Genomic DNA, 24,145 nt, shown 5'->3' on the forward strand with positions numbered 1-24,145 from the left:
AGCAATTTGCATGTCGTTTACAATGTACAGACTGATTGCATGAAAAGAAAAATGTTTCTCGTCTGATTCACATCTTCGCAAAACATTTGGTGCAAATTTTTGCACATGATTCTCCCAGGCCGGTTTCATAGCAACAGCCCTGGGGTGTCTTTCCCCAACTGACTGTATGACTCCTCACCCTTTAAATTATTTCAAAATGTCTAACCCCTTCCGATCATTACAACCAAAGAGGATTAAACACAACTTTAGTTGCAGCTTTTCTAAGCTGCAACTAAAGTGTTCATCCTGGCTGTATTGAGTCTCAAACCCACAACTATAGCAAACCTGTGGGAGCTGGGGAGCATATAAAGTGGAGAACCCTCTGACATATTATCTGAGGCTATAACCTTTCTAACCACAAAGTCAAATTACTCACTTAGCTCTCTTTGATCCACACGCCCTTACTTCTGCATGATGTAAGATTAATTACTGACAAAAATGAGTGGTTAGGTAGAGCTTCAAATAAACTATTCAGACTAAGCCACTTCATATGACTGGGTGTTTAAAACAGAACTTCTACACCAGCAGCAACTATGTTCAACAAACACCAGGAGGCTGGTAAATCCCGTAGATTTTACTATGTGTAAAAAAGCTGTCTTGACAGCTTTTAACTTTAACATGCTGTTCACCACAAAAACAAAGGTCCTCCGCGGCTGATCTGACCCAGCCTGCCGTCCTCAATGAGTCAGCGACGGGTTAAACATGGCGGGTCCGCGGGGAATCATCTTTCGCTAATAATAATAATAAAAAAAAATCTAATAAAAAAAAAAAAAGAGAAAATAAAATACTGCCGTAATTTGTCAAAAGTTATGACGCGAGTCGTTACACAGCTCTCCAATCGGAGTAGTACTGCTTGCTCGTCGTTCATGAAACACTCGCGGAGCTGCCGGGGAGGCGAGTGAGACGTGGCCGGGATCAGAGCTCACGAGTGCGGGCGCAGAGGCAGCGGCAGCCCGCTGGAAGCTGCTTTTCACCGGCAGGCAGGGGAAAGAAAAGCTGCCCCTACCGGCATACATTTCGCATCGAAAATGGCTAATCACACGAACTGAATCAATTCAAGGTTGTATCCCACACAATTGATAAATAAATATAAATTTACTCAGAAATTTTTTTATTTGTATTTATTTAAACTGCTGATTCATGCCTGGAGCCCTACTGATTCGATTTGGTCATATTTTTCCTCTAGACTATGTTTTTCTGTGACAGGCTGGCACAGAAAAACAGTAAGTATATATACTTACTGTTTTTACTGAACCGCAGGAGCTGTTGCTGTGGCGCACACACACAAACACACACTGAGCACCGCAGGGTTAACCAACTTTAGCTCACTAAGCCTAAATAGGGCTACTTTTTGTAAAAACACCACCGAGGGCTAACATGTTCTGCTTCTCGGTCATTGCTGGTTGGCTGATGGAGGTGGTGATGGTGGTGGTGATGGTGGTTCTGGGCATTACATGGTGAGTTTTAAATGCGCGCTGTCGTAGAGGCATCCACATTTCCATATAAGACCCCCCCCCTCCCACCCCCGGCTCCTCTACCCTCCCCATTTCCACATTCACACTCCTCCACGGACACACACGCACACACAGCCTCGCCCCCTCCTCCCTCCCCGTTTCTCCCTTCTTTGTTCCCCTCCGACGGTTCCCTCCATAAGCGAGCTCCCCACGCAGAGACACCACACCACTGCCACCCAGCGGCGGAGAAAGCGCGCGCGTACGTGCACGCGAAATCTTTGTTATTATTATTATTATTATTATTATTATTATTATTATTATTATTATTATTATTATTATTATTATTATTATTATTATTATTATTATTATTATTATTATTTCCTCTTTGCAGATGTTGCATTACAATAAATGAATAAACAAGCAAACAGCAGCGATAGCAACAACAACAAAAATGTTGGCTGCTTTAAATCAACAGGGCATCTCAGACGCATTAAGGGTGCACGCATCCACGCGCGCTTCTGAAGTGTCCTTGAGCAAGACTCTGACCTATTGCTGACCTTAGCGGGAATAACAGGTGAACTGGTAGAGGGTGTAGAGGGGGCATGGTGATATCATCATCATCATCATCATCATCATCATCATCATCATCAAAAGGGAGCATTATTTCTTATTTCTTTTCAGCGCCGTATGTGACGGATTGCACATCAGGGTGATTCGATAAGGAGGAGAATATACGTAGGCTGGGCAGAGCGGTGATTTAATTAGCTCTGCAAGCAGCCCAGTTAATGAGGTGCTTAAGAGGGAGACGTTAATTACAGATTCTATATGGTCCTGCTTATTTCTGCAGGGCAAACTTTACTGCTCATTCGCGTCTGTGCGCAAATTCATCCACTGTTAGGAACTGCATTTATTATTATTATTATTATTATTATTATTATTATTATTATTATTATTATTATTATTATTATTATTATTATTATTATTATTATTATTATTATTATTATTATTATTATTATTGTTATTATTATTATTCTTATTATTGTTGTTGTTGTTGTTGTTGTTGTGTTTCTTGAATCCTTCATGAAGCATTTTGGATGAGAGGGGAGAGGTTTGTTTTTCCAACAGGGGGCATAGTCACTCTGCGCAAACCTCTCCAGGTTCCTTTCTCTCTCGAAGTGTCACGTTAAAGCTCGACACTCATTCACAGACTAGATCACGGAGCACATGCAATCTTCCTCTTTCTTTCTATCTTTCTTTCTTTCTTTCCTTCTTTCTTTCTTTCTTTCTTTCTTTCTTTCTTTCTTTCTTTCTTTCTTTCTTTCTTTCTTTCTTTCTTTCTTTCTTTCTTTCTTTCTTTCTTTCTTTCTTTCTTTCTTTCTTTCTTTCTTTCTTTCTTTCTTTCTTTCTTTCTTTCTTTCTTTCTTTCTTTCTTTCTTTCTTTCTTTCTTTCTTGTTGTTTATCTCAGACCTAGTAGCCCATAAATAAATAAATAAAGTGTCATCTGTGTGCATTCGCTTTCATAAATCAGCTTTTGACCCACATCAGAAAAATGCAAAAAAAAAGAAAAGAAAAGAAAAGTAAAGTGAAGTGCGAATTTACGATTTTGAGAATTACACTTGTCTTCTCAAAGTTGTATTTGTGTGAGCTAGTGTTTGGGAGCCGTTGGGAGTTTTAAGATGAATCAGTGAATTTGGTCTTTCTTTGGTTCCTTCAAGGGCTTCAGTGTCACACCGAGGTCTCGACCCCATGAGCCTGTTGCTTGGGACCTGGTTTCATGCTTTTCATCGCTCAATTAAGTCGTAATTGAAGGACAATTGTGCTGTTTGATCACATAATCAAATAAAACACAACAATTGCATTTTGTTTTTCTCTTTGTACTCATTTTCCCAAAGATTTGTTTATCAATCTTGAGGAAATAATGGATTGTTGGAGGGAGTTGTGAATCCAACAAGGCTTGCTGTTTCAACTGAGAATTTTCTCTCTTCTTATATAGAGATATTGTTTAATCTGTATAAAAAATCAGCAGAAGTGCACACTTTTTTTTAATTTCATTGAGCATTTTGCCATTGTTATTATTCTCCAGCAGAAGGGATGTTTTTGGAAGAGTTGCAAATTTGAAGACAAAGGTGTTTCAGGTGTGACATTTTGGGGGACAACTGAAATATGTTTTTTTTTCTTTTTCTTTTATTATTCTACATCATTCTGCTCATTTTTAAAATCCAGATAACAAATTATTCAAACGTTAGTTCTCAATTTATTTTAATACAAGTGAACTGCAATACTTTCCATCCTTTTGGCTGGTTCAAATCAATCATGAAGAAAAGATCAGAAAAAAATATTTCCACTCAGGAGTGACTGCTTTGCATGGCAACTGCCTTTTCAGAACAGAATTAGCTTCTGAAATATACTTTTATCAGGTTAAATATTTCAGGTGTTTCAAATAGATTTAATCACTCTTAATACATTTGAAGAAAGATGAGAACTAGACTGGATTTTTTTTCCCTCTAGGCTATAATTCTTGGTTTCCCGTAAATAAGACATGTTCCACACTAACTCTGGAACAGATAGAATAATACCCCCAGTTCAATTTATTTACTTATTTTCACCTTTATTTTGTTTGTTTGTTTTTTAGGACAGCTATATCAACTAACATATAAGCTTTATAACAGAGCCAGTTTGATAAAAACCTGATAAAACCTTAAACCTGATAAAAATCAGGTTTAAGATTAAAATTTATTTTCCAGATACTTTCTCTCATGTAACAATCTGATTCAGTCATTTTAAAGTATTAATAGTTAGGTTTTAATTTAGTTAGTTTCACAGTTCAAGTAGACATATTGTCTCTTCTGAGTCATCTGATCGTGAGTAATACAAAACTGGTTAAAAGTTAAACCTTTTTTATTTTTGGCTTGTTTTTTGGGGAGTTGGAGGAGCCTTTCTCATTATTGATGCACATCTGCTCTTAAAACTCTTCTTTAGCCTAGCCCTGAATAGATATATAATTATAGATTGATCAGTTCACTGTTGGTATCAAACTCTGTGTCAAAGGTTTTTGGAGCTCTTTTGTTTCTCAACAATCCGTCACGACTAATGAGAAGGTTGGTTTCCTGAGATCAAGCCCCGGAAAATAAAGTAAAAAAAAAAAAAAAAAAAAGAATCCAGCAACTCAGATTTTCTTCACGAGTAAAGCTGAACAAACGATTAAAAAAATTAAAAAAAAATTTAAAAAAGGGGAAAAAAATAAAATTGGGTCATGCTATGAAAAAAGAAAATGCGTCAGAAACAACTCGCCGGTCTCGGTGTGTCTGTACCTTTGTTTTTATATACAGTTTAATTTAACCCGGTGTAAAAACAGCTATGATAAAATATGTGAAGGACTAAAATCGAAAAGCATCTCGTTTTGAACCAGGAAGTAGCACGCGCTGCCTGTTGTGGTTTCCTTACTGACTTCTGCAGCGTGTTCTTAAAGGGAAGTTTTATCTAAACAGTCATAACCATTGTGTACTTTCAGTAATTTGGGGAATGCAGAGCTAGCAAATGAATAGCTTTTTTTTTTCTTTGCAAAATTTTGCAACATGATCTTATCCAAAAACCTATCAGGTTTTAGCAGGTGACCACCACAAATGATCTGTAATGATTTGCTTCCTTTCACCTCATTGGCTACAGATAACACTTATTTAGTCTCATAATGACTCACCGTTTGAATAGGAGTATCACAGGTGAGCTCGGTAGAAAAACAAAACAAAACATATACATATATAAATTTACATATATTATTAGATTTGATCAACGTAATGATAAAATCTACGCCCAAAACAACTTTCCATAAATAGAATGCCAGCAATCTGCATAATCACCGAGAATTCTGGACCAGATAACAAAGAAGTACAAAAATAATGGGAACGTTGCGAAAAGAGAAACATGTCACACACACACCAACACAAACAAACACCAACGAGGAGAGAGACAGAGAGGCAGAGGAGGCTAATCTATTTCACAACCTGGAGCCAAAATGGACTTTGGACAAAGCGCAGAGTCAGAGGTCACACCGATAGTTGCTGCGGTGTGTGTGTGTGTTTGTGCCTATGTGTGTGTGTGGACGCGCAGGACGCTGCAGCCTTAATTCCTCTATAATAATCCCGACCATTATCTCTCATTTATAACATTACCTCATCTGTAAACCAGCATGCAGCTTTAAATAACGGCGTGAGTCCGAGATAAGACGCCGATCATGTGCAATTTGGGGAAACAGAGCCGTTTCCCCAGTGGGGTTTAACCCTTTAATTGCTGAAAAGGGTAATAAAAAATCAGAAGAAATTATCAAGCAAAGCAGCTCATCAAAACTGAGCACAAAGAAAGAGGAAACTAAAACTTTCTACCAGCCGGATTACTCCCACAGATCCCGCCAAGTTTATCATATATTCCCCACATCATAAGAATGATTAAACAGATTTTCTTTAAAAGTCGTTTACATGCCTCAAAACATTCCACATGTGGATTTTGAAGGAAGGATGCCGGATGTCATAAGCTTTGCTGCGGACTGCTTGCTGCGTGTAGATCTCAAAGTGAGCTGCAGTCATGACTGTGAAGTCCCCCTCATTCCCTCATAACGTGAAACCTGCACAGTCACATGTGAAAATGAAGACAGCAGAGCAAGATGACTAATGTGATCGCTGAGGTATCAGTCGATAACCGAAAATAGACCAATGCATGCAATGACATTAATTGCAGCATTAGACGACTGCTCAGTGCAGATTATGTCCCATTATGTCCAGTAGTTTCAACTGTATCGTTTTTATTCAACCTCGTTAAATTCCACTTAGACTTATGTTGTTGTTTTGGTTTTTTTTCGCAAGTTCTACTTTGCTTTCTCAAAAACAGGCTGTGTAAAAAAAATATCTAGCTACAAGCAAAACGTTTATCTTCACAGAACCTGCAATCATCTCATCTCCTCGATCCACAATTTACGAGCATCGTTTTATGCAAGATTTTATGCTGTTTTTTTTTCTTTGTCAAAATTGCTGTGTAACATCAAATTATGATTCGCAGAGCTGCCTTTCATCCGGGTGTTAAAGTGACAGACAAGTTCTGTTTCATTTCAATACATTCCCCTCAAAATAGTTCAGACATGTTGGATTGACTCATCGAAGCTCCGGCTTTAAGACCACCCAGAATATTTCAATGATATGAAGTCCAATCTGTATATCATTACATTGATAACAATAGGCTGTTTTAAAGAGGTTGTTTTTTGGAGTTCTTTCTTTTGGATTTGAGGAGTGAATTTGATTTGATGCTTTCAGCACAGAAGAAATAAAAGAGTTGAAATTGATGAGAATTGACAGGAATTCGCGAGATTACCTTTCTATTTGATTATTTGTCTCTTCAACTCCACTGTTTGATCATTGTGTTCCCATGGTAACAACCTGATACGAGTTCAAACTTGTCTTTGTGATTTGAGCTCGGTTTGATGACAAGTACATCTTGACAAATAATAACCAACTACCAAAGATTGCGACTAAACTCAGCCAATTAGTCATCGTCCTAACGCTGCACGTAAGCACTGTTAGTGGGGGTCGACGCTTCCAACAGGAAGAGGGGCCCCAAATCTAACTCAGCTTGAGACCCCAAGGCACCTGGACCCAGTCCTGCTGGTACAGTTTCACCTGATCGTAAAGTCATTTCCTCCAGCTGTAGCCAGCCAGTCACTGTTGAGCGGGATGTGTCACTAGATGCCGAGTTAAAGGAAAACAAAGTAACTTATTAATCAGCAGATTCACCGTTCGACTTTTGAACATCACATTGGGAAAGGATCTCAAATCTGCTTCTGTGATTTAAAAATAAAAAAATAAGCAGAGCAGAGAATGTTTTCATGGCTGAGACAGAAAGACATCCACCGCCTGCAACGCGCCAGGTATGAGGAAGGTCACCCGTTTTTAATCTGTGCCCTTATCAAACAGATACAGATACAGCTGCACTTGCATTGTGTATTTTTTAAAAAATTTATTTTATTTATGTATTTTTTTTGATTGGGTGATGAGAGGCTTATTTCTGGTAACCACTTGTTTGTTTGTCTTTAGCATTTCAATGCTGCATGTGTCGAGCATATTAAACAAACCATAGAGGATCAGTCATCAGAAAACCACAGCTGAGAGCTGTGTTGCTGCTGACAGCCTCAGTGATTTATGGGTGTTTCTCTCTCTCTCTCTCTCAGCTCAGCCCCCCCGCCCTCTCTCTCTTCTCCACGCGCTGGATCAGCTGATCCGTCACGTGACTCGCCCTTTTTTGCAAGATGGAGTTAAGCGAGTCTGTGCAGAGGGGGCTGCAGCTCCTGGCCGATCAGTCTGCCGTGAACCACAGCAGCTTTCAGGTGCTGCTGGATGTTTCCTTCCGGGGTCTGCTCTCCTCCCGGGCCGACCCCACAGTCCTCGGTGAGCCGATGTCTCTCCCCCGCCGGCGCCGCCGTCGCCGCTTTTGTCTCCGCTACTTCTTCCGGTTTCTCTATGTCTAGACTCGAGGTTTGCGGGTTTTGACGGCACTGTAGCGCCCTGGATTATACACGTTCACGTAAAAAAGAAAAAAGAGGGAGAAAAAAAATCTCTCGTGGGGCGAACTGGGAGTGCAGTTTTAGGTGTTAACGCGCTCTTTTAGGGGGTTTCTGTCGCCTCTTAAACGGCCACCAGGGCTACATGACACATCAGAAGGATCATAATGAAGTATTGCAGTAACAATCACTCGGGACTGAAGTATTTTACGACGATCTGATCTTGCACACATTTTTAGCCCGCTCGGCTTTTGCTGGTCGATTTTAATTTTCGAATAAAATCTACAAATTACAACAAAAATAAATGATTAAAGTGACGGGTTTTTTGTTGTTGTTTGTTTGCTGTGTGGTTTTTTTAGCACTTCAATGCGAGAATTGTTTAGAAAATGAAATGTTCACCAGACAAACAAAGAAATGACCCCGGACCCCTCCCCAGCACTCCCGGCTGATGCAGCTGAGGGGTCCATTCACATGCAAATCGTCATTGATTTCCATTCTGCGCGTCAATCTGGGAAGAACCCCGAGGAGAGCGAAATGGATCGCATTGGCACCAATATGATTCCAGCAAACGTAAGGAAGAGAGGCGTACACGTCGTCTCGCTTCACTGTCCTTCTGGTTTCAGATCGGCCCGAGCTGAAGCACATGGACAGGATCCTGCTGAAGCAGAGTCACGCGGCCCTGACCACCTTCACCCTGGAAGCGGTCAAACACAACGCCGACAAGTCCACGATCAGGTAAGGCAACAGCAGACCTATATGGAAATCAGAGGAGCTGATGGGATTGCTTTAAGTTACTCCGATGTGTCCTGTTGCACCATGAAACTATCCAGGTCTGCAGCAGTGGATGCAGGAATCTTATTTTCTTTGTGCTAGAAATGTCTTGTTGCAGAAAAGAATAAGTACAACAAAAGAGAGAGATTCTAGGGCAAGTGGAGTTGCCTGCTCATGCTGTTTGGCTGCATGTTGTTGAGGATTTTGCATGGAAAGAGGAACAAATGGAGGGGAAATGTGCTGATGTGGCATTAAAGGCGAATCAATGATGACCTTTGTTTTTCTCACACTTTTCTTCATAATGTTGTCCTTTTTGCAAACTTTTTGTGGTTTATATTAAAATGTCTGGTGTTTAGGATGTTTGACATGAGCTTGTATGAGAATATGTGTGTCTGTACACGTAAGAGGCAACATTCAGCTGTGAAAACTTAAGAATTTGTGTTTCTTATGGAGAAGTATCAATAAATCAGCTACTGACTGTCACTGGTAAACGGGAGATCCGACACTAGGGGGAAGAAAATCAGTTCTCTTCCTCTTCACTAATCGAATCAAAGCTTAAAACTCGTTATTTTTAGTCAGCATACACCAACAGCAGATTATCTGATGCATTTTTGTAAAATTGGGTGAAGGTCGGTGACTCGCTATGTTCACTCATCGTTTTCTGATGGATTTAAAACTGTTGCCTCTGTCAAGAAACCTCCAGAAATGAATTGCCTATTTTCTCATTAATGCTTTGTAATTATAAAATAAAATCTGAATCGGCTTAAAAATTGCAGTCGGATATGAGATAAAAACAGAAATCGGCATTGAAAACGGCTGATTGGTTCATGTCTGATTTCAAACTTGTCTTGTGGTTTTCTCATTCTAAACCCAGATGTTTGGCACAGACTGCTGTGTTGTTTCACAGTGTCTCAAAGTTTCATTCGTAATCTCAATTTGTTCTGCTTCAACTGTATGAAACTATTCTGTAGAAATGAAAAAGACACTTAGTGCCAAAAAGCATACATAAAAAAAGAAGAAAAAATCAAGTTGTGTACCTTCCCCATTAAAGGTAAACATCTTGAATAAGGGAGTGTCAGTTGGGTTTGTGTACCAAATCAAAAACACAACTTCCCCTGAAATTTTGGGAATAAAATAGCAGGATTTTGATTTATTGCACACTCTTTATTGCACATTTTGTCTGCACGTTTTAATCAGACCAGAACAGACAGCTGGCCCAAAAGCTTTGGAAACACTGTGGAAAACCAAGAAGTTCATTGTTGGTGTGTGTTTTTTGAGATTTGATCCAAAGTTAGATTCTGCTTGACAGAAATACACAAAATACTGGAGGATATCTTGCACTTTACAGTTTGGTATAAAGCTGATTAAAATGATTAAAAAAAAATTAAAATTAAATATCATGATTTAACTGCAGTTGCTTAAAACACAACAGATTACACAATAATGATAAAGGCAGTTTATATATTGATTTTGCTGCATTAAATCATTTTAATGCTCTTTAGTTTTCAAGAGGGTTTTATTTATTTATTTATTTTTTTTTATTTTTTTTAGGATTGGAAATAGTTCCAGGCAGCCAAATTTGTTCAAGGTCAAAGTGTAAAAGCCTTCTTTCAGCCAGCTGACTGGCAGTTGGCAGCAGCAGGTGGCAGAGGATCGGTGTTGCGTACGACTTGAGAAGATTCAAGGGCTCTATGTGGGATCCCATTAAAATCAGTTTATACCACCGTGCTGGAAATTATTTTTTCTTTTTTTTAACATTATGTTTACATTGATGCCAATAACCAACCCATGCCGCCTGCAGATGGGCGAAATTCAGGTTTTCCAGTCTGATTGGACTCTAAACAAACATTTCTATGAGATGCTTTAAAATCAATCTATGCAACATTCGGATTTCCTCAAAGTGTCAACTCCTGCCTGGCACCAGCATAATCATCTTACTTCGCTTAATATGATGCGGATCCGATAAACTGTGTTCCGCTAGCTTAATGTTTTACAGTCAGATGGTGTTTGTGTGTTTTTCACCTGTGCACGTTTATGTTACAATGCTGAAAGCTTTTCCATTGGCCAAGATGGAAGTATCACAAACATTTAAGAGGAAATCACCTCTTTGTTTCAGTTCCAGGTTCATGTTCAGCACACGGTTTCAAATATCATGTTCATTTTCGAAGAAAATAGGAAGTCGCCAATTGCTACGAGTTAACATTTTGAGTAGAATGGTGTTGAAGAGATGTCTTCTTATCAAAAGCAAATAATAATAAAAAAAGATGTGAAATTAAGTGTGTCTCTGTTTCTTTCTTGCAGCTCCTGCCTTGAGGAGCTCACATTCAGCACAGACAGAATAGAAACATTCTTCAGCACATATCAGGTCAGATCATGTTGATCTTAATAAAAAATAATAATAATAATAGAAAAATTACATTTAACGACTGCAGTTTTGACTAACTTGTGAGGGTGGTAAACTGGGGTTTGCTTTGTTTTACAGAAACATAAAAAAGACATAGAGCATCTGTTGAGCAGGTAAGGATAAAAACTGAAGACTTTTATTTTTACTTTTTTATTGTTTTGACTCTGATTTCATTCGAGTTAAAAATTGATAGATATCAATATTCTATTGCTGAGCCAAATAAAGTTTTCGAAAGACTTTTGTGTCATGAAAAAAATTAACTTGGTGGTGGAGATGAAGGGGGCAAAGGGGAAATTGACTGGATATATAAATCAGGGCTGAGAAAGTATAATTATCAGTAAACTGGTCTGGTATGAGATTTGAACCTGAGGACCAAAGTGGATGGATTTACCCTATAATTTCTTAAACCCACAATTTCCCCCCAATAACAGATCCTCAATATAAAAGAAATATAGAATTAAAGAAATTGCTAAATATATATGTTTTTCTTATAGGTGTATTTATTTTTGTGCTATGAGGTCACCACGTACAAAAAAAAAAAAAGAACAAAACAAATAAACTTTCTGGAAACCCTGGCAGACTGGATGAAGTTATTACACATTTATAAGCCATTCGATGAATCAAACTGTACACGAGTTGCTACAACAAGCTCTTCCCTCTTTTAACTTTTCCCCTCTCTAGCATGGGCAGACGTCCACCTCACGTTAACGACGTATCGTGGCGTCTGCAGTACCACATGAAGGTACAGACGCGTTGCGCCGGAACCTGTGCTCCAGCAGTTGTTTCTGCACCATTTGTTATGTGACGCTAACAATGTCGTTCCCTCCCCCTCCACCCCCCACCCATCAGAGCGGGCAGCTGGATAAGATCAACGAGCCTTTCTACCTGATCTCCCTGAACACGGAGGTAATTGCTGCGCTGTTTTCCTTCTGCTTTCCTGCAGCTTCTGTACGAGTGCGCAACAAAAAGCTGTATTTGTTTGTTTTCTTTTCTTTCTTTTTTTTATTGTCAGAGTGAAGGATCCTCGGAGGATATCAACTTCACCTGCACAACGGAGCAGCTGCAGGTAACAGAAAAGGGTGTATTTGCACGTTAAACAGAGTAGAATTATCAGGGAAAACGTGACGAATAAAAACTCATCCTGCTTACAAGATGTCTGTCCTGTTTGTTGGTTTTTTTGGGGGAGAAGGCTGGATTTCAAGCTCAAAGAATTATTTGTGCTTGTGGAATGGAAGTAGGAGCTTAACAAAATTGAATTTTGATCTTCTTCCTGGTCTGTCCGGCTTTTCTCCGCTGCTCTGGATTTGTGCTGGAAGTGACCCGTGTTTTTCTCTATTCCAGGATCTGGTGTCAAAGTTGAAAGATGCTGCCAAGAGTGTGGAGAAAGCCAGTCAGATGTGACGCCCTGCAGCTCCAGCTACTTCACTAACCATTTTCTTTTACTTTGTTGTTGTTTGTTAATATGTATTAGTTCCTGTTTTGTACACGAGTCTGCATAACGTCACGCATGTTTGAGAATAAAATCTGAAATTTGAAATGTATATATGTATTTGTCATTTGAGTCGTCCTTGAAATATTCTCAACAACCTTCTCATCCGACACGTCGGTATAGAGTTTTTATTTTTTTATTTGTATTTTTTTCCCCCTGAAACGCTGACAAGAACTTGAAGAAATTTATACGGGTATTTTTTAAATTATTATTATTATTTTAAACTGTAGTTTTATACCATTGCCGTTCACTTTCAACAAGATGCTTGGAGCCTAAACCTTCCCGATTAATTGCCTGGAATTTCATCCCCTTTTCCCCTCCGAGTTTACACCCACATCAGCTGCAGCTTCAAAGCTCCTCAGTTGGAGCTGCGCAGCGGCTCGGATTCCATAAACATCCCAAATTCCTCCATGCTCAGCCGGCTGCGAGCAGTGTCAAGACTTCAGGTGGTTCCAGCAAACGCGGTTGTGCGTTTTATTTAATTTGATTCTCTCTATATATTTTTTTACATGAGCCTGTGTGTGGGGAGGGAATGTTTGACGCCATTTGTTAGTGCGTCGGTCTTAGAGGAGAGCTTTAATAAAGCAGCTGCCTTTTGCCACAGCAGTCTGTATGAGGGGCAGCCGCTTGTGCTTTGCGGTTATTTTTAACACTAGGCGAGCTATAAAGTAATCGCTCGCATGTTACGCACGCCGATTGTGGCGCAAAGTGCGTGAACGTGGATCCGGGGATCTCTAAAATGACGTTCCCGGTGGAAAAAAGAAACAACAAAAAAACAACAAAAAAAAAACACCCCGACAGCGAATTTCTCTGCGCCTTTAAGCGAACTCTTGCTCGCGTTTTATGCGCAAATCGCGGCGTCTTGCGTGGTTTCGCTTTGAGAGAGGGAGGAAAAAAAGAAAAGAAAAGCACTATCATGTGCACACCTTTTGGTTTTGTTGTGTTTCGTGTCACCCACTGACAAGATTTTTATTTTATTTATTTATTCATTTTTTTAATTTTGGGCAAACGTTCATACACCGACAGTAATTCCAAGGCACCCTTAAGCAAAGAGACCACGTGACCACGGGGCGGTCGAACTACAAGCCATTTTGGGGACTGTGTCAGTTTCCACGGAGCACACGCACATACACACACACGGAGAGGGAGCGAGTGAGAGAGCAAGCGAGAGAGAGAGAGAGAGAGAGTGCTGCGTTTCAGCTCTAGAGGCGAAGCGGATATTTTGGAGGCAAAGTTATCAGTGCTGAAGTGGACGGCTGTCGGAACCGAAGCGGCGGGATTTGGATCCCTTGGATCGCGACACGCACGGCGCAGGAGGAATAGAGGAGTTTTGTTCCCCCCTCCACCTCCCTCCTCTTCTCGTCTTGGCGCATCTGAAATGCGCTGCGCTCCGCCGTGCGCTCTCCGCCACTGACAGCGTCTGCAGCCCTGCTTCAAGATGGCGGCTCGGCTTCTATTCATTTTCTGCTGATCTGCCTCCCAACTTTCATTGTCTGCGCCGCGTCGAGAGCCGCCGATCGCCAGCCGAGCTTGCAGGTTTGTCCCCTTCCGTTTCGTCTTTAACTAGCAGCGGTGAAAGGCGACGTTTAGGCGATGTGCTTTTGTGTTTTTCCACCCTCTCTCTCTTTCTCTCTCTCTCTCTGTGTCTGTCTCTCTCCCTCCGCGCTGATCCGATCCAGCGGTGGATGTGGAGCTCTATCACCGACGTGGAGCTCAGTGTGTCTCATGCGCACTACTTTTCTTCCCCCCCCAAGCCCCCGTCTTCCTGCAAAAACAGATCCGCTCTCGGTTATAAAAGCCAATTATTGCTTACTCTTGTTCGCGGACGCGTGGCACAGAGCTCGGTTACCTGGCTCTAAAGGTTGGTCTCGGTTAAGGTTTGCTTCGCGTCGTTTGGATTTATGTAAAGTGGGAGAGCCGAAGCGAACCAAGCTGGGTCGGCTGAGATGGCAGCGGCAGCAAGTGCTTCAAACGCTCCGTGTGGGCTCGGGTTTCCACGCAGGGGCTTCATTTTATAGAGGTGGGATGGTGGAAGGGTCCCGAACCGGGTCCCGTTCGACTTTCGTGCGAATTTGACCCAGTTTCGGATTTTTTAACTTAACACGGATGGTCTACCGGAAATGTGCGGTGGAGGTGAAGCGTTTCATTTGTGTCTTAATTATTTAATTACCGGCGATCGATAGATGGTTGACTGTTGGAAAATAAGAAAGTGTGCGTCTTTTTCAACTGTTGTGTGGCGGTTTTGTTTGGATTGGATGGTTAAAGTTTGAGTAAATTAAAACAAAAGCACAGGGCGAGACGTCGGGGTGGATACAAAGAGGTGGCTGAGTCCTCCAAAGCCGCCAAAGCGTCTGTTAAATTTGCACGAACTGTAGCCAGAAAATGTTTGTTTTTATTTTATTGACGTGCAATATTTTCACCTTTCATCCAGCTTCATTGCATGTCCACGGTCTGTCTTATACAGTAGGCTATGATGACAAGTCTCCTCTATCACGCGGAGGGGAAAAAATTATCAGTGTTCATTATGAAAGCTTTTACAAGAAAGAGAGAGAAAAAAATAGAATAATTTTTTCATTGTTAGTTATTTCAGGTTAACATCTTTGGCATAAATGTGATCATGAAGTTTTGTTGAAATGAACCGAAGCGCCAATATGTTGCTATTTATTTTATTTTATTTTTGTGTATTCCACTTTATATATCCAGTCACAGCGGCGGATGAAAGCTTGAGTTTTTCTGCTGTTTTTGTTCATTTCATCCCGTCCTAAATATTATTTCAAAGTACAGTTGAGCAGTTTGCAACCAGGGGAAACGCCGTGACAGGCAACGGTGTCGTTTGAGGACAAACGAGTAGCATCTCTTTGGGTCAATCGCGAGGACTTTTGGAAATCTCGACTTGTGCGGCTTTTTTCTTTTTTTTTAGGCTTATTCTCCAAAAATTGCTGCGTTGAGTAAATTAATTCAAGTCGGAACGGTGGATACAGTTGGGAGCTAATCGTCCTATCCTCCGTGAGTTGGCCATTTATTCAGAAATAAACTTTTTTTGGGTGGGGGGGTGGTCGACTCGAAGTCATGTCATAAACGGGAGCAAACAGTCTCGCTCCCACAGGACGGAGAAGGGAGAACAGTTGTCCAAACATCCAGGCGATCGATTAATGGCGCAACAGGCTCCTCCTTGCATATATGCGGACATTATCCATCATTGTGCGGGTCTGTGGCATCCATTGGAGCCGAGACGCTGTCCAAACCTGCCCTCTCAGGGGTCTGGTGAGCCTCAGAAGCGGCCAGTCTTGCATCATGGTGCTGATGGTGGGGCAAGAATGGCTCAGTCAAATCCAGTATTATTTATTTGTTTATTCATATATGTGTTTTATTTTATTTGTCAGAAAACTATGACCTCTGTTGGCTTTGCACACACTTAGTGACAACTTTTATTTCTGGGGGGGAAAAAAATAGAACCCGAGGAGTTCATGTCGACATCTAGCTTACATTTGTTTTGTTTTACCTCCAATCCAGCATAAAGTCTTAAAGCGTTAACAGTATAAAAATAGAGCTGGCTTGAGGTATAAGCGAACTAAGCTGCTGGTTGGAGCTCAGGAGGGTCCAAGATTATATCACAGTATGTCATAACTTGTTTACAGTTTGTAGTGGATCAAGGATGAAGTGACTCATAAATGCCAGGGATTATTTTAAGAAAATGATGCAAAAAGGATTTAAAATGGTTGAATCTGAACTAGTAACTCATATTTGCTTAAGATTTCATTTGTCATGGTTGTAGAGTTATTTATTTTTTTGCTGTCTGTGCTGGGATCTTGCATGCTCTAAATGTTTGCAAGTGAATAGCAATAAGTTGAATGTAATCTTCCTCTTTGTGCCTGTTAAGTACAGCTGATTAAATTTGACACATCCATCCCAACACCAAGTCTGTATTGAAACATTGTGACTTTCTACCTCATCTCCACGATTAACAGCTTTTACCTTCCAAAGTCTTTTGTATTAAATAAAAGAAGCAAACTGACGCAGTCAATTAAGGAGATTCACTGTTGGGTGTAGTTATGTGCACAGTGAATAAACAAATAATAATAATAATAAAAGGGTGGTGCTGTGGTGGCTATGTTGCCCCCAAAACAAATTCTTCTTAAGACTGAATTGAACCTTGGGTCGGCACTGCCGATGCGCGTTACCCACAACTAACTTCGGTGAAGTTACTTGTTTGTAAAACAAATATGCGCTGAAAGGTAAAAGCCAGGCTGTGTGAGAGACTGCTTCTGACGCAGAACAAATGCAGCCTGTGTTCCAGTTTGCGGGTTGAACTTCGGCGCAGCCTCTGCTGTCTGGCCATGTTGCTGCTGCTGCTGCACCGTGCTTATTATCGCACACACGCCATGAAGCGAAGCTCTTGCTACTCGAAGCAAAGCCGTTCTCCGACTGGGACACCGTAGCCTATAGCTCTTTATAGCCCAAAAGCTTCGGGTTTATGCGGGGCTTCAATGCGCCCCCTCTCTAACGTAGGAAACCCCGCAACCCCGCCGAACCGATATGAGCTTCTCTCCCCCTCCACCCCCTTTACAAAATGGCAGCCGTGCTGTCGGCAGCCTGGCAGTCCAGCGGCGGAGGGGACGGAGAGAGACTCTCGGTCCCTCCTTCCTCCTCTTTCCCGCTCTGCTTCACCGGCAGCTCGCCGACTTTTTGTTTTGGTTCGACATCCTGCGTCGTTCTGATTACTGGCGAGCCGCCACGCAAGCTCAAAGCAATGGGAGTTGCCATAGAAACGGTCAGGGTCCCCCCCTCTCCCCCTTCCACCCGTTCGCCGCCTGTGTGGCACACCTGACGCAACTAGCGGGAGCCTGGAACCGTCGCTCCCCGGTTAACCCTCGCTCGGAATCCGCCTTTTCGCTGCAAATTATACTCTCATTCATATGTTTCTATATGTTAAGCGGCATTTAAGGCTTGGTCGCTAGATTGTTGCGACTTATTACCGGTGACAAACACTCACCGTGCTTGGTGTAACTTCTTCTCCGGCTGTTTGACAATTTAAAGCAAATGTTGACACAACGAATCGCATTAAAAATACCTCATCCAGAGTTGATAAAGCTGACTAGTTCAGGCGTCATTTTTATTTTATTTTTTTCAAAATTAGAATCGCCTCGACATTTGGATCCCGCCTGCCCCATTGCTTCGTTGTTATGCCTACTTTAGATGACGGTCATATAAAGTGGCATCGATTTCCCCATGATCTGATTGATTTATGATATTTTACTGCCTCCTAGCCGACTGAATGCCATCTCACTGACCATCAATCTGCCACAGAAGGAAAAAAAACCCCTCTCCTTTCGGTTATTTTTTAATTAGCATAAAAGATGGTGTTGATTTAACACAGTCAAGCAAACAACATCTTTTCCCATGCAAATGGTGCTCTGGACCATCAAGCATTTGAAGGACGACTCTCTCAATTAAAACATACTTTGGGGTTTTGGTTTGACTATCATAATAGAAAGGTTATACAGTGAAAATATTTTAAAAGAAATCGTCTTTCTAAAATTGTAGTTAATAATAATAGGCATTGTTGGTCCTCAAATGGTCCACTTTTCTACTCAGATAGCATCTGCACCAGCCATCCTGACACGTTCCCTCCTTTCTTTTCTTCCCATGCAGGATTTTTATTTTTCTTTCTTTCTTTTATTTAATTTTTTTTGTAAAGTTCTCCCAACATGCATCGGACCACCAGGATAAAGATCACCGAGCTCAACCCTCATCTCATATGCGTCCTCTGTGGAGGATACTTCATAGACGCAACCACCATCATCGAATGCCTCCACTCTTGTAAGCAGCGCAGACGCTTTGATGCACTGTTTGTCCCTCAGCCCAGATTTAGCACCATAATTCTTTTTTTCTGACTGATGTTTTCTCTGTTGCAGTCTGCAAAATGTGCATTGTGCGCTACCTGGAAACGAGCAAATATTGTCCCATCTGTGATGTACAAGTGCATAAAACAAAACCCCTGCTCAACATTAGGTGAGACAGTGTTGTTGTTGAAGTCGTTCTCTTTGACACGTTTTGCCCCTGGGTGTATCTTTTTGCTATTATTGTTTCGTAACTTTTCCTTTTTGACTTGTCCTTTGTGCGGATGAATCAGCCACTCATTGTCATGTGTATAAAAGCTGTAATTTGTCTGCTCATCCAACACATTGATCCTGCTGTGTCAGTAGTTTGTGTTTGAACATGACAGGAGTTTCTCCATTCTCTCTGCAGATCTGACAAAACTCTGCAGGACATTGTGTACAAACTGGTCCCAGGCCTCTTCAAAAGTAAGAACATTCAAATTTCTTTGTTGTCCAAAACAAATCTATAGAAGCGGGAGCTTGTGAACGCTCTAGAGTAATGAATCCTACAAATATCAACATTTAGGCAGTATTCATACTCCGGTGTGGATCACTTTTTGTAAGGCTGTGAACTTCTTTAAATGCCACATCTTGAGATTTCAAAGTCCAGTAGTGCTTAGAAGCTGTTCCGATTTTAGTGCTGTGATGAAATGAGAAATTATGGATATATTGTTTGTTCTGACATATTGCAAAATGCTATTAGTAAAGAAAAATCAACCAATACGTGTCCAACTTGATTGAAATGTTGATGTTTTTGTACTTTTTGTTTTTTTAAAAAGGTTTTTAAAACAAAAACCAAAAAAAAAAAAAAAACTTCGGATTTGTTGCCATCTTTTTTGGGCTATCTATCATAATGTTGACAAATGTTCTAAATGACCCAAATTATTTCCACGAGTCATCCCATTTTGCTGTGTTTGACGGTGAAATTGTTGCTTGTAACTCTCCCTGGTTGCATTTCCTCTCTCTAAGAGTTTGTGAGAAGTACAGCTGTACTGACTTGTCTTCCTGAATTCCTGCAGATGAAATGAAAAGAAGGAGAGACTTTTATGCAGAGCATCCTGTAGATGGTGAGTCGAAGATCCAGCCTTTTTATGTAAAGTGTGAATGGTTCTCCTTATTTTTCCTCTGTAACACAGCCTGTGTATTATCTTTTTCTATCAAAGCTTCCAACGGTTCACATGAGGATCGTGGAGAGGTGGCGGACGAGGATAAGAGAATTATCACCGATGACGAGATCATCAGCCTCTCCATCGAGTTCTTTGATCAGACCAGGTGAGCTTTTGGTCTGAACGTACATGGAAGTGACTTTTATGAGGTCATATTTAAAAAAAAATTTACATTTACTTAATTTGCAGATTATCATTCTCTGTTAATTTGGTCCAAAATGTTACTTTTACATTGGTAAATTATTTACAATGTCTGAAAAAAAAAAAATCTGTTTGGATTTTATTGTACTTGAACATTTAACATATACTTGCATACATAAAGGGAAAACATATTTGTTTAAAATGTAAAAGATTTATCATTTACATGGATTTTGTCCAATGTTTCATTTGTAAAGAGTCCTTTTTGGTTATCACGGGAAATTACATAAAAATTAGTGCAAAATCAAGACTGTAATTTTTTTCTAAAAATTTATTGATTTTTTTTTACATTTCTGAAATCAAAAAAGAAATTTATGCTTGCTGAGAATAAAATGGTAAGAACTCTGATTCTGATAAGCTTTGTATGTTGACTAAATTTAGCTTCAACAAGTATGTAATGGAAGTGTGTGTGTGTGTGTGTGTTTTATTTTTAGAATTGTAGGCGGGGTGGAAGACAAGCAAACAAAAGATCAGGTATGCACCACTGATTTGACACCCTCTTATCAAAGAATCTCAAAAAAAAAAAATAATAATAATAATAATAAAAAAACCTGTTAAAAGGAGCAGCCATGTTGTTCCTGCAATGCAAATGTTGTTGTTTTTAACAACCAACCAAATGGCTACCTCTTTATCAAATTTATATATTTTTTTTCAATGCTTTTAGCACAAAATGCAAAATAACTCTTTGTATATGGATATCTGCAGGTGGCTAACAAGAGGTACCTGCAGTGTCCAGCCGCCATGACAGTCATGCATCTGAGGAAGTTTTTGCGCAGCAAGATGGACATCCCAAACACATATCAGGTCTTTTATATTGTGTATTTTTCTTATTTCTTAAGCTGACACTTTTATATAAATACAAACAAACTGCAAAATCATTGTTGTTTGTTGTTGTTTTTTTTTTCCATTAAATTCGCTTGCCTATTTGTGTGATCCAGGTTGAAGTCATGTATGAAGACGAGCCTCTCAAAGATTACTACACATTAATGGATATAGCTTATATCTACACTTGGAGAAGGGTAAGTTGTCTCCTTGAACATGTTGTCAACACGCTTATTAAAGTGTTAGTCCTAAAATCTACAGGCAGTTTTATCATATTGACAGTTAAATTCCTGTCCGTTTGTAAGTAAATTTAGGCATAATCTGATCCAATGGAATGTTATTTTGACACATTTTTAGAGCTATAATTAACTGCAAGCAATAAACTATTCCCCATTTTTATGGTCAAGGTTTTGTCGGAGAAGATGTAAAGTATAAATTTTAATTTACTAATATTTTGAGAAGCTATGGTGCTAATGATTAGGCTCACTGATGTAAAAATTATTTAATGTTTTCCAACCCCCTAGTAAAATTTAGAAATGCTTGGAAAAGTGTCCAAAATTCACTCCCCCCTTGTAACTGAAATATATTAAATTGAAATGTCTGAAAAATAAAGGGCTTGTTGATGTTGATTTTGTTTTGGATACTGGCTTCTATTTTGGGCTTTACAACCTGAGTTCTAACTAATTAATGTAGCATTTTAGTTTTTGAATTATTGTTTAGAGTAAACTCAGCTGTCCCTTGAATTCAGATGAATTCCTGAACTGCTGTCTAGATGCCATGTAAATCGGAAATCTTTTTTTTTTTTTCTACTTTGTGAAATGAGGATATCTATAAGTACAAAGTAATATTTAACTCTTCCGTATTTATTCAATCAGAATCTTTTCTGGATTTTTAAATATCTGCATTTTCAAGGTCCTCAGAGAATAAAAAAAATATTTAAAAATGTAACAAAAACCAAATAGACAATGTAATAAAATGCTCAACATATGAAAAAGAAATAATAATAAATAATATATATTTAAATAAATAAATAATAGAATTTAGAAAATAATAATTTTTATGAAGAAAAAAAATGTGGGGACCTTGTAGACTAAATGTATATATATTTTTGTACATGCACAGTGAAGCAGATGTTTATCCAATATTGGTTTTACTTTTACTTGTAACATTTAAATTTTTTAGAATGTAACTAAAGAGTTCCATAAATTAATAACATGTTATCGACTGTTTTGAAGAATTTATTAAAATTAATTTAACACCATTCACACAAGTGGTTTGATTTTATATCTCTACTTGAAGCTTAACTAGTATTCCATTCGTTGCAGTGCCTTTAAACTGAAAGGAAACTACAAAAAAATAAACGATGAGAGGGAGACATCTGACTTGTGTAAATAAAATTCTAAATATACCACAAATGTGTAATGGTGTCTGTGTGACTTTATAGAAATTCAAAAATGCCTAAAGTCAGTATTTATATTTCATAAGAAGTTAAGAATTAAAAAAAAAAAAAAAAAAAAAAAAAGATATTCTGCTGAAAGATTCATGTTTTGTACATGCAGCTTTGATTACCACTTTTTGGTAAGGGCTTCCGAAGTTTTATTTAAAATAAATAACTAAATATAACTAATGTTTTTATGTAAGCGATGCACTATGTTAATTTATTTTAAGGTTTCATTTTCTCTTCAACCTTCTGCACAGAACGGACCCTTACCTCTGAAGTATCGGGTCCGACCCAACTGTAAGAAAATGAAGGTGAACCACCCCCAGCAGGAGGGTCAGAACAATGCAAGCAGGTCCGGTCCGGAGAGCGACTCTGCCAGCGACAAAGCAGGGAGTCCCGTCGGGGCTCCCTCCACCTCGTCGTCCCTGCCAAGCCCCGGAACCCCCGCGCAGTCCCCGCATCCTCAGCTCCCTCACGGCCCGGGCAACAATAGCAGCAGCACCGTGAACGGAAGTACGGCTGCTGTGTCAGCAACGGCGGGAGCTCAGACCCCGAGCCGGTCCTTCAGCCAGTTCAGCGGCGGCAGCGGGGGCGGCAGCGGCGGGAAGCCGCGGAAGGTGTCCCTGAACGGCTCGTCGACTTCGTCCGGATGACGCGGGGCTCCGGAGCCGACCTGCCAACGCCAGACTCCCGCTCAGCTCCTGCATTTTCCATGCCAACGTAGTTCCACTGTGTAGACAATGTTCTCTCTCTTTCTGTCGCCATTCGTCGTTCTGAATATTATGGCATCATTTGTAAGTTTAAACGTAGTGGAATCAGAGACATTTCAAAATAAAAAAAAAGAAGGATGAAATGGGGAAATTCAGTCTGAAAGGAAAATGTTGGAAGGGGAGGAGGGAAAGAAGAAGAAGAAAGTTGGATAACATGTCTCTCCCTTTTAAAAGCTACATCTTTATTTTGCAGGAGTGACTGAAGGTGACACTTTGATTTAGTTTTATGTCTCTTCAATTTAAAGGTGTTTCTCATGATTAATTCATGTGTGTTGGGATGTTTTGAAGCACAGTTTAATGCGCATGCTCATTGTGACTTTTCTGTTCAGGAAGAGGCTTCAGGGTTCGGGCGTGTCCGTCCCTATTCTAGAGTTTTTGGAAGTGTTTTGGACATCAGGAGTTTGTGAAGCGGGAAGCATCAACGGGAGACAAATAAAAGCATTTCTGCCTTCTACTGGAAAACAAAAAAAAGAACACCCTTCCTAGCTGGACTGTTCGTCATTCACGTCTTTTAAAGGTTTCCGCGTGTAAATAGAGACAAAGTGCATATTTAATCAGCCATGGTGTTATTCTCCGCCCTTTGTTCGAAAGGAAGGACTTGGCTTCATTTCATGACAGATGTTTTCATGTCTCTGTTTTCTGTATTTGTATCGCTCAATTGTATGAACAACTTACCGTATTGTTACTGTTGCACAGTATAAAACATCTAAATAAAACATTTTACACTTATGCAGAAAACACACGCCTTTTAATCGGCTTTTCTCCTTAAACACGCCTTTGCACGACAGAAAAAAAAAGATTAATTAAAATAATGCAATAGAATCGAAATACGAAAAATTAGTATTACAGGTACGCAGCTGGTTCGTTTCTTTCAAACCCAAACTGCGGTTCCAATACGTCACCGCGGAACATATTGGTTTTATTTTGGCTTAAAAGTGAATGAGCTTTCAGCTCGACTTTTCAAATGAAATAATCCTGTTTATTAATACAAAATAAACAATGCAGATATGAACAGTGACATATAAAAGAAACGTTGAGCAATTACGCTCAAATTTGCGTAAACATTATTAGCTCATATGTTGCAGAAATCTTTGGTTTCCCACCTCTGAAGTCTATTTCTGTCATGATTCTGGCCCGTCTGCCTGCTCTGTTTTCCTCCACAGCTCAGGC

General features: G+C 39.9%; 2 protein-coding genes across 6 annotated transcripts; both read left to right on the forward strand.

Annotated features, from left to right (window-relative positions):
• The first annotated feature begins 7,709 nt into the window (after positions 1 to 7,709).
• Positions 7,710 to 12,751, forward strand: commd3 (COMM domain containing 3). The gene is made up of 8 exons (XM_044103964.1): positions 7,710 to 7,922; positions 8,659 to 8,770; positions 11,108 to 11,171; positions 11,289 to 11,323; positions 11,892 to 11,952; positions 12,060 to 12,116; positions 12,223 to 12,276; positions 12,552 to 12,751. Exons 1-8 carry the CDS (start codon positions 7,784 to 7,786, stop codon positions 12,609 to 12,611), a joined length of 582 nt encoding a protein of 193 aa, XP_043959899.1. The 5' UTR covers positions 7,710 to 7,783; the 3' UTR covers positions 12,612 to 12,751.
• A 999-nt stretch (positions 12,752 to 13,750) lies between these two features.
• Positions 13,751 to 23,713, forward strand: bmi1a (bmi1 polycomb ring finger oncogene 1a). 5 transcript variants are annotated; one of them, XR_006369425.1, is made up of 11 exons: positions 13,752 to 14,235; positions 18,352 to 18,519; positions 18,615 to 18,711; positions 18,949 to 19,004; positions 19,598 to 19,645; positions 19,742 to 19,850; positions 20,377 to 20,416; positions 20,648 to 20,746; positions 20,881 to 20,961; positions 22,463 to 22,999; positions 23,305 to 23,713. XR_006369425.1 is itself a non-coding variant. In XM_044103963.1 (10 exons), exons 2-10 carry the CDS (start codon positions 18,408 to 18,410, stop codon positions 22,856 to 22,858), a joined length of 1,038 nt encoding a protein of 345 aa, XP_043959898.1. In that variant the 5' UTR covers positions 13,751 to 14,235; positions 18,398 to 18,407; the 3' UTR covers positions 22,859 to 23,713. The 5 variants fall into 5 exon arrangements, 4 of the variants coding, with proteins under 4 accessions (XP_043959898.1, XP_043959895.1, XP_043959896.1 ...); XM_044103963.1 differs by having other exon boundaries at positions 13,751 to 14,235; positions 18,398 to 18,519; positions 22,463 to 23,713; XM_044103960.1 differs by having other exon boundaries at positions 22,463 to 23,713.
• The last annotated feature ends 432 nt before the right edge of the window (positions 23,714 to 24,145 follow it).

This window comes from Gambusia affinis, linkage group LG21, assembly GCF_019740435.1.
Source record: "Gambusia affinis linkage group LG21, SWU_Gaff_1.0, whole genome shotgun sequence".
In the NCBI taxonomy this organism is placed as follows: domain Eukaryota; kingdom Metazoa; phylum Chordata; class Actinopteri; order Cyprinodontiformes; family Poeciliidae; genus Gambusia; species Gambusia affinis.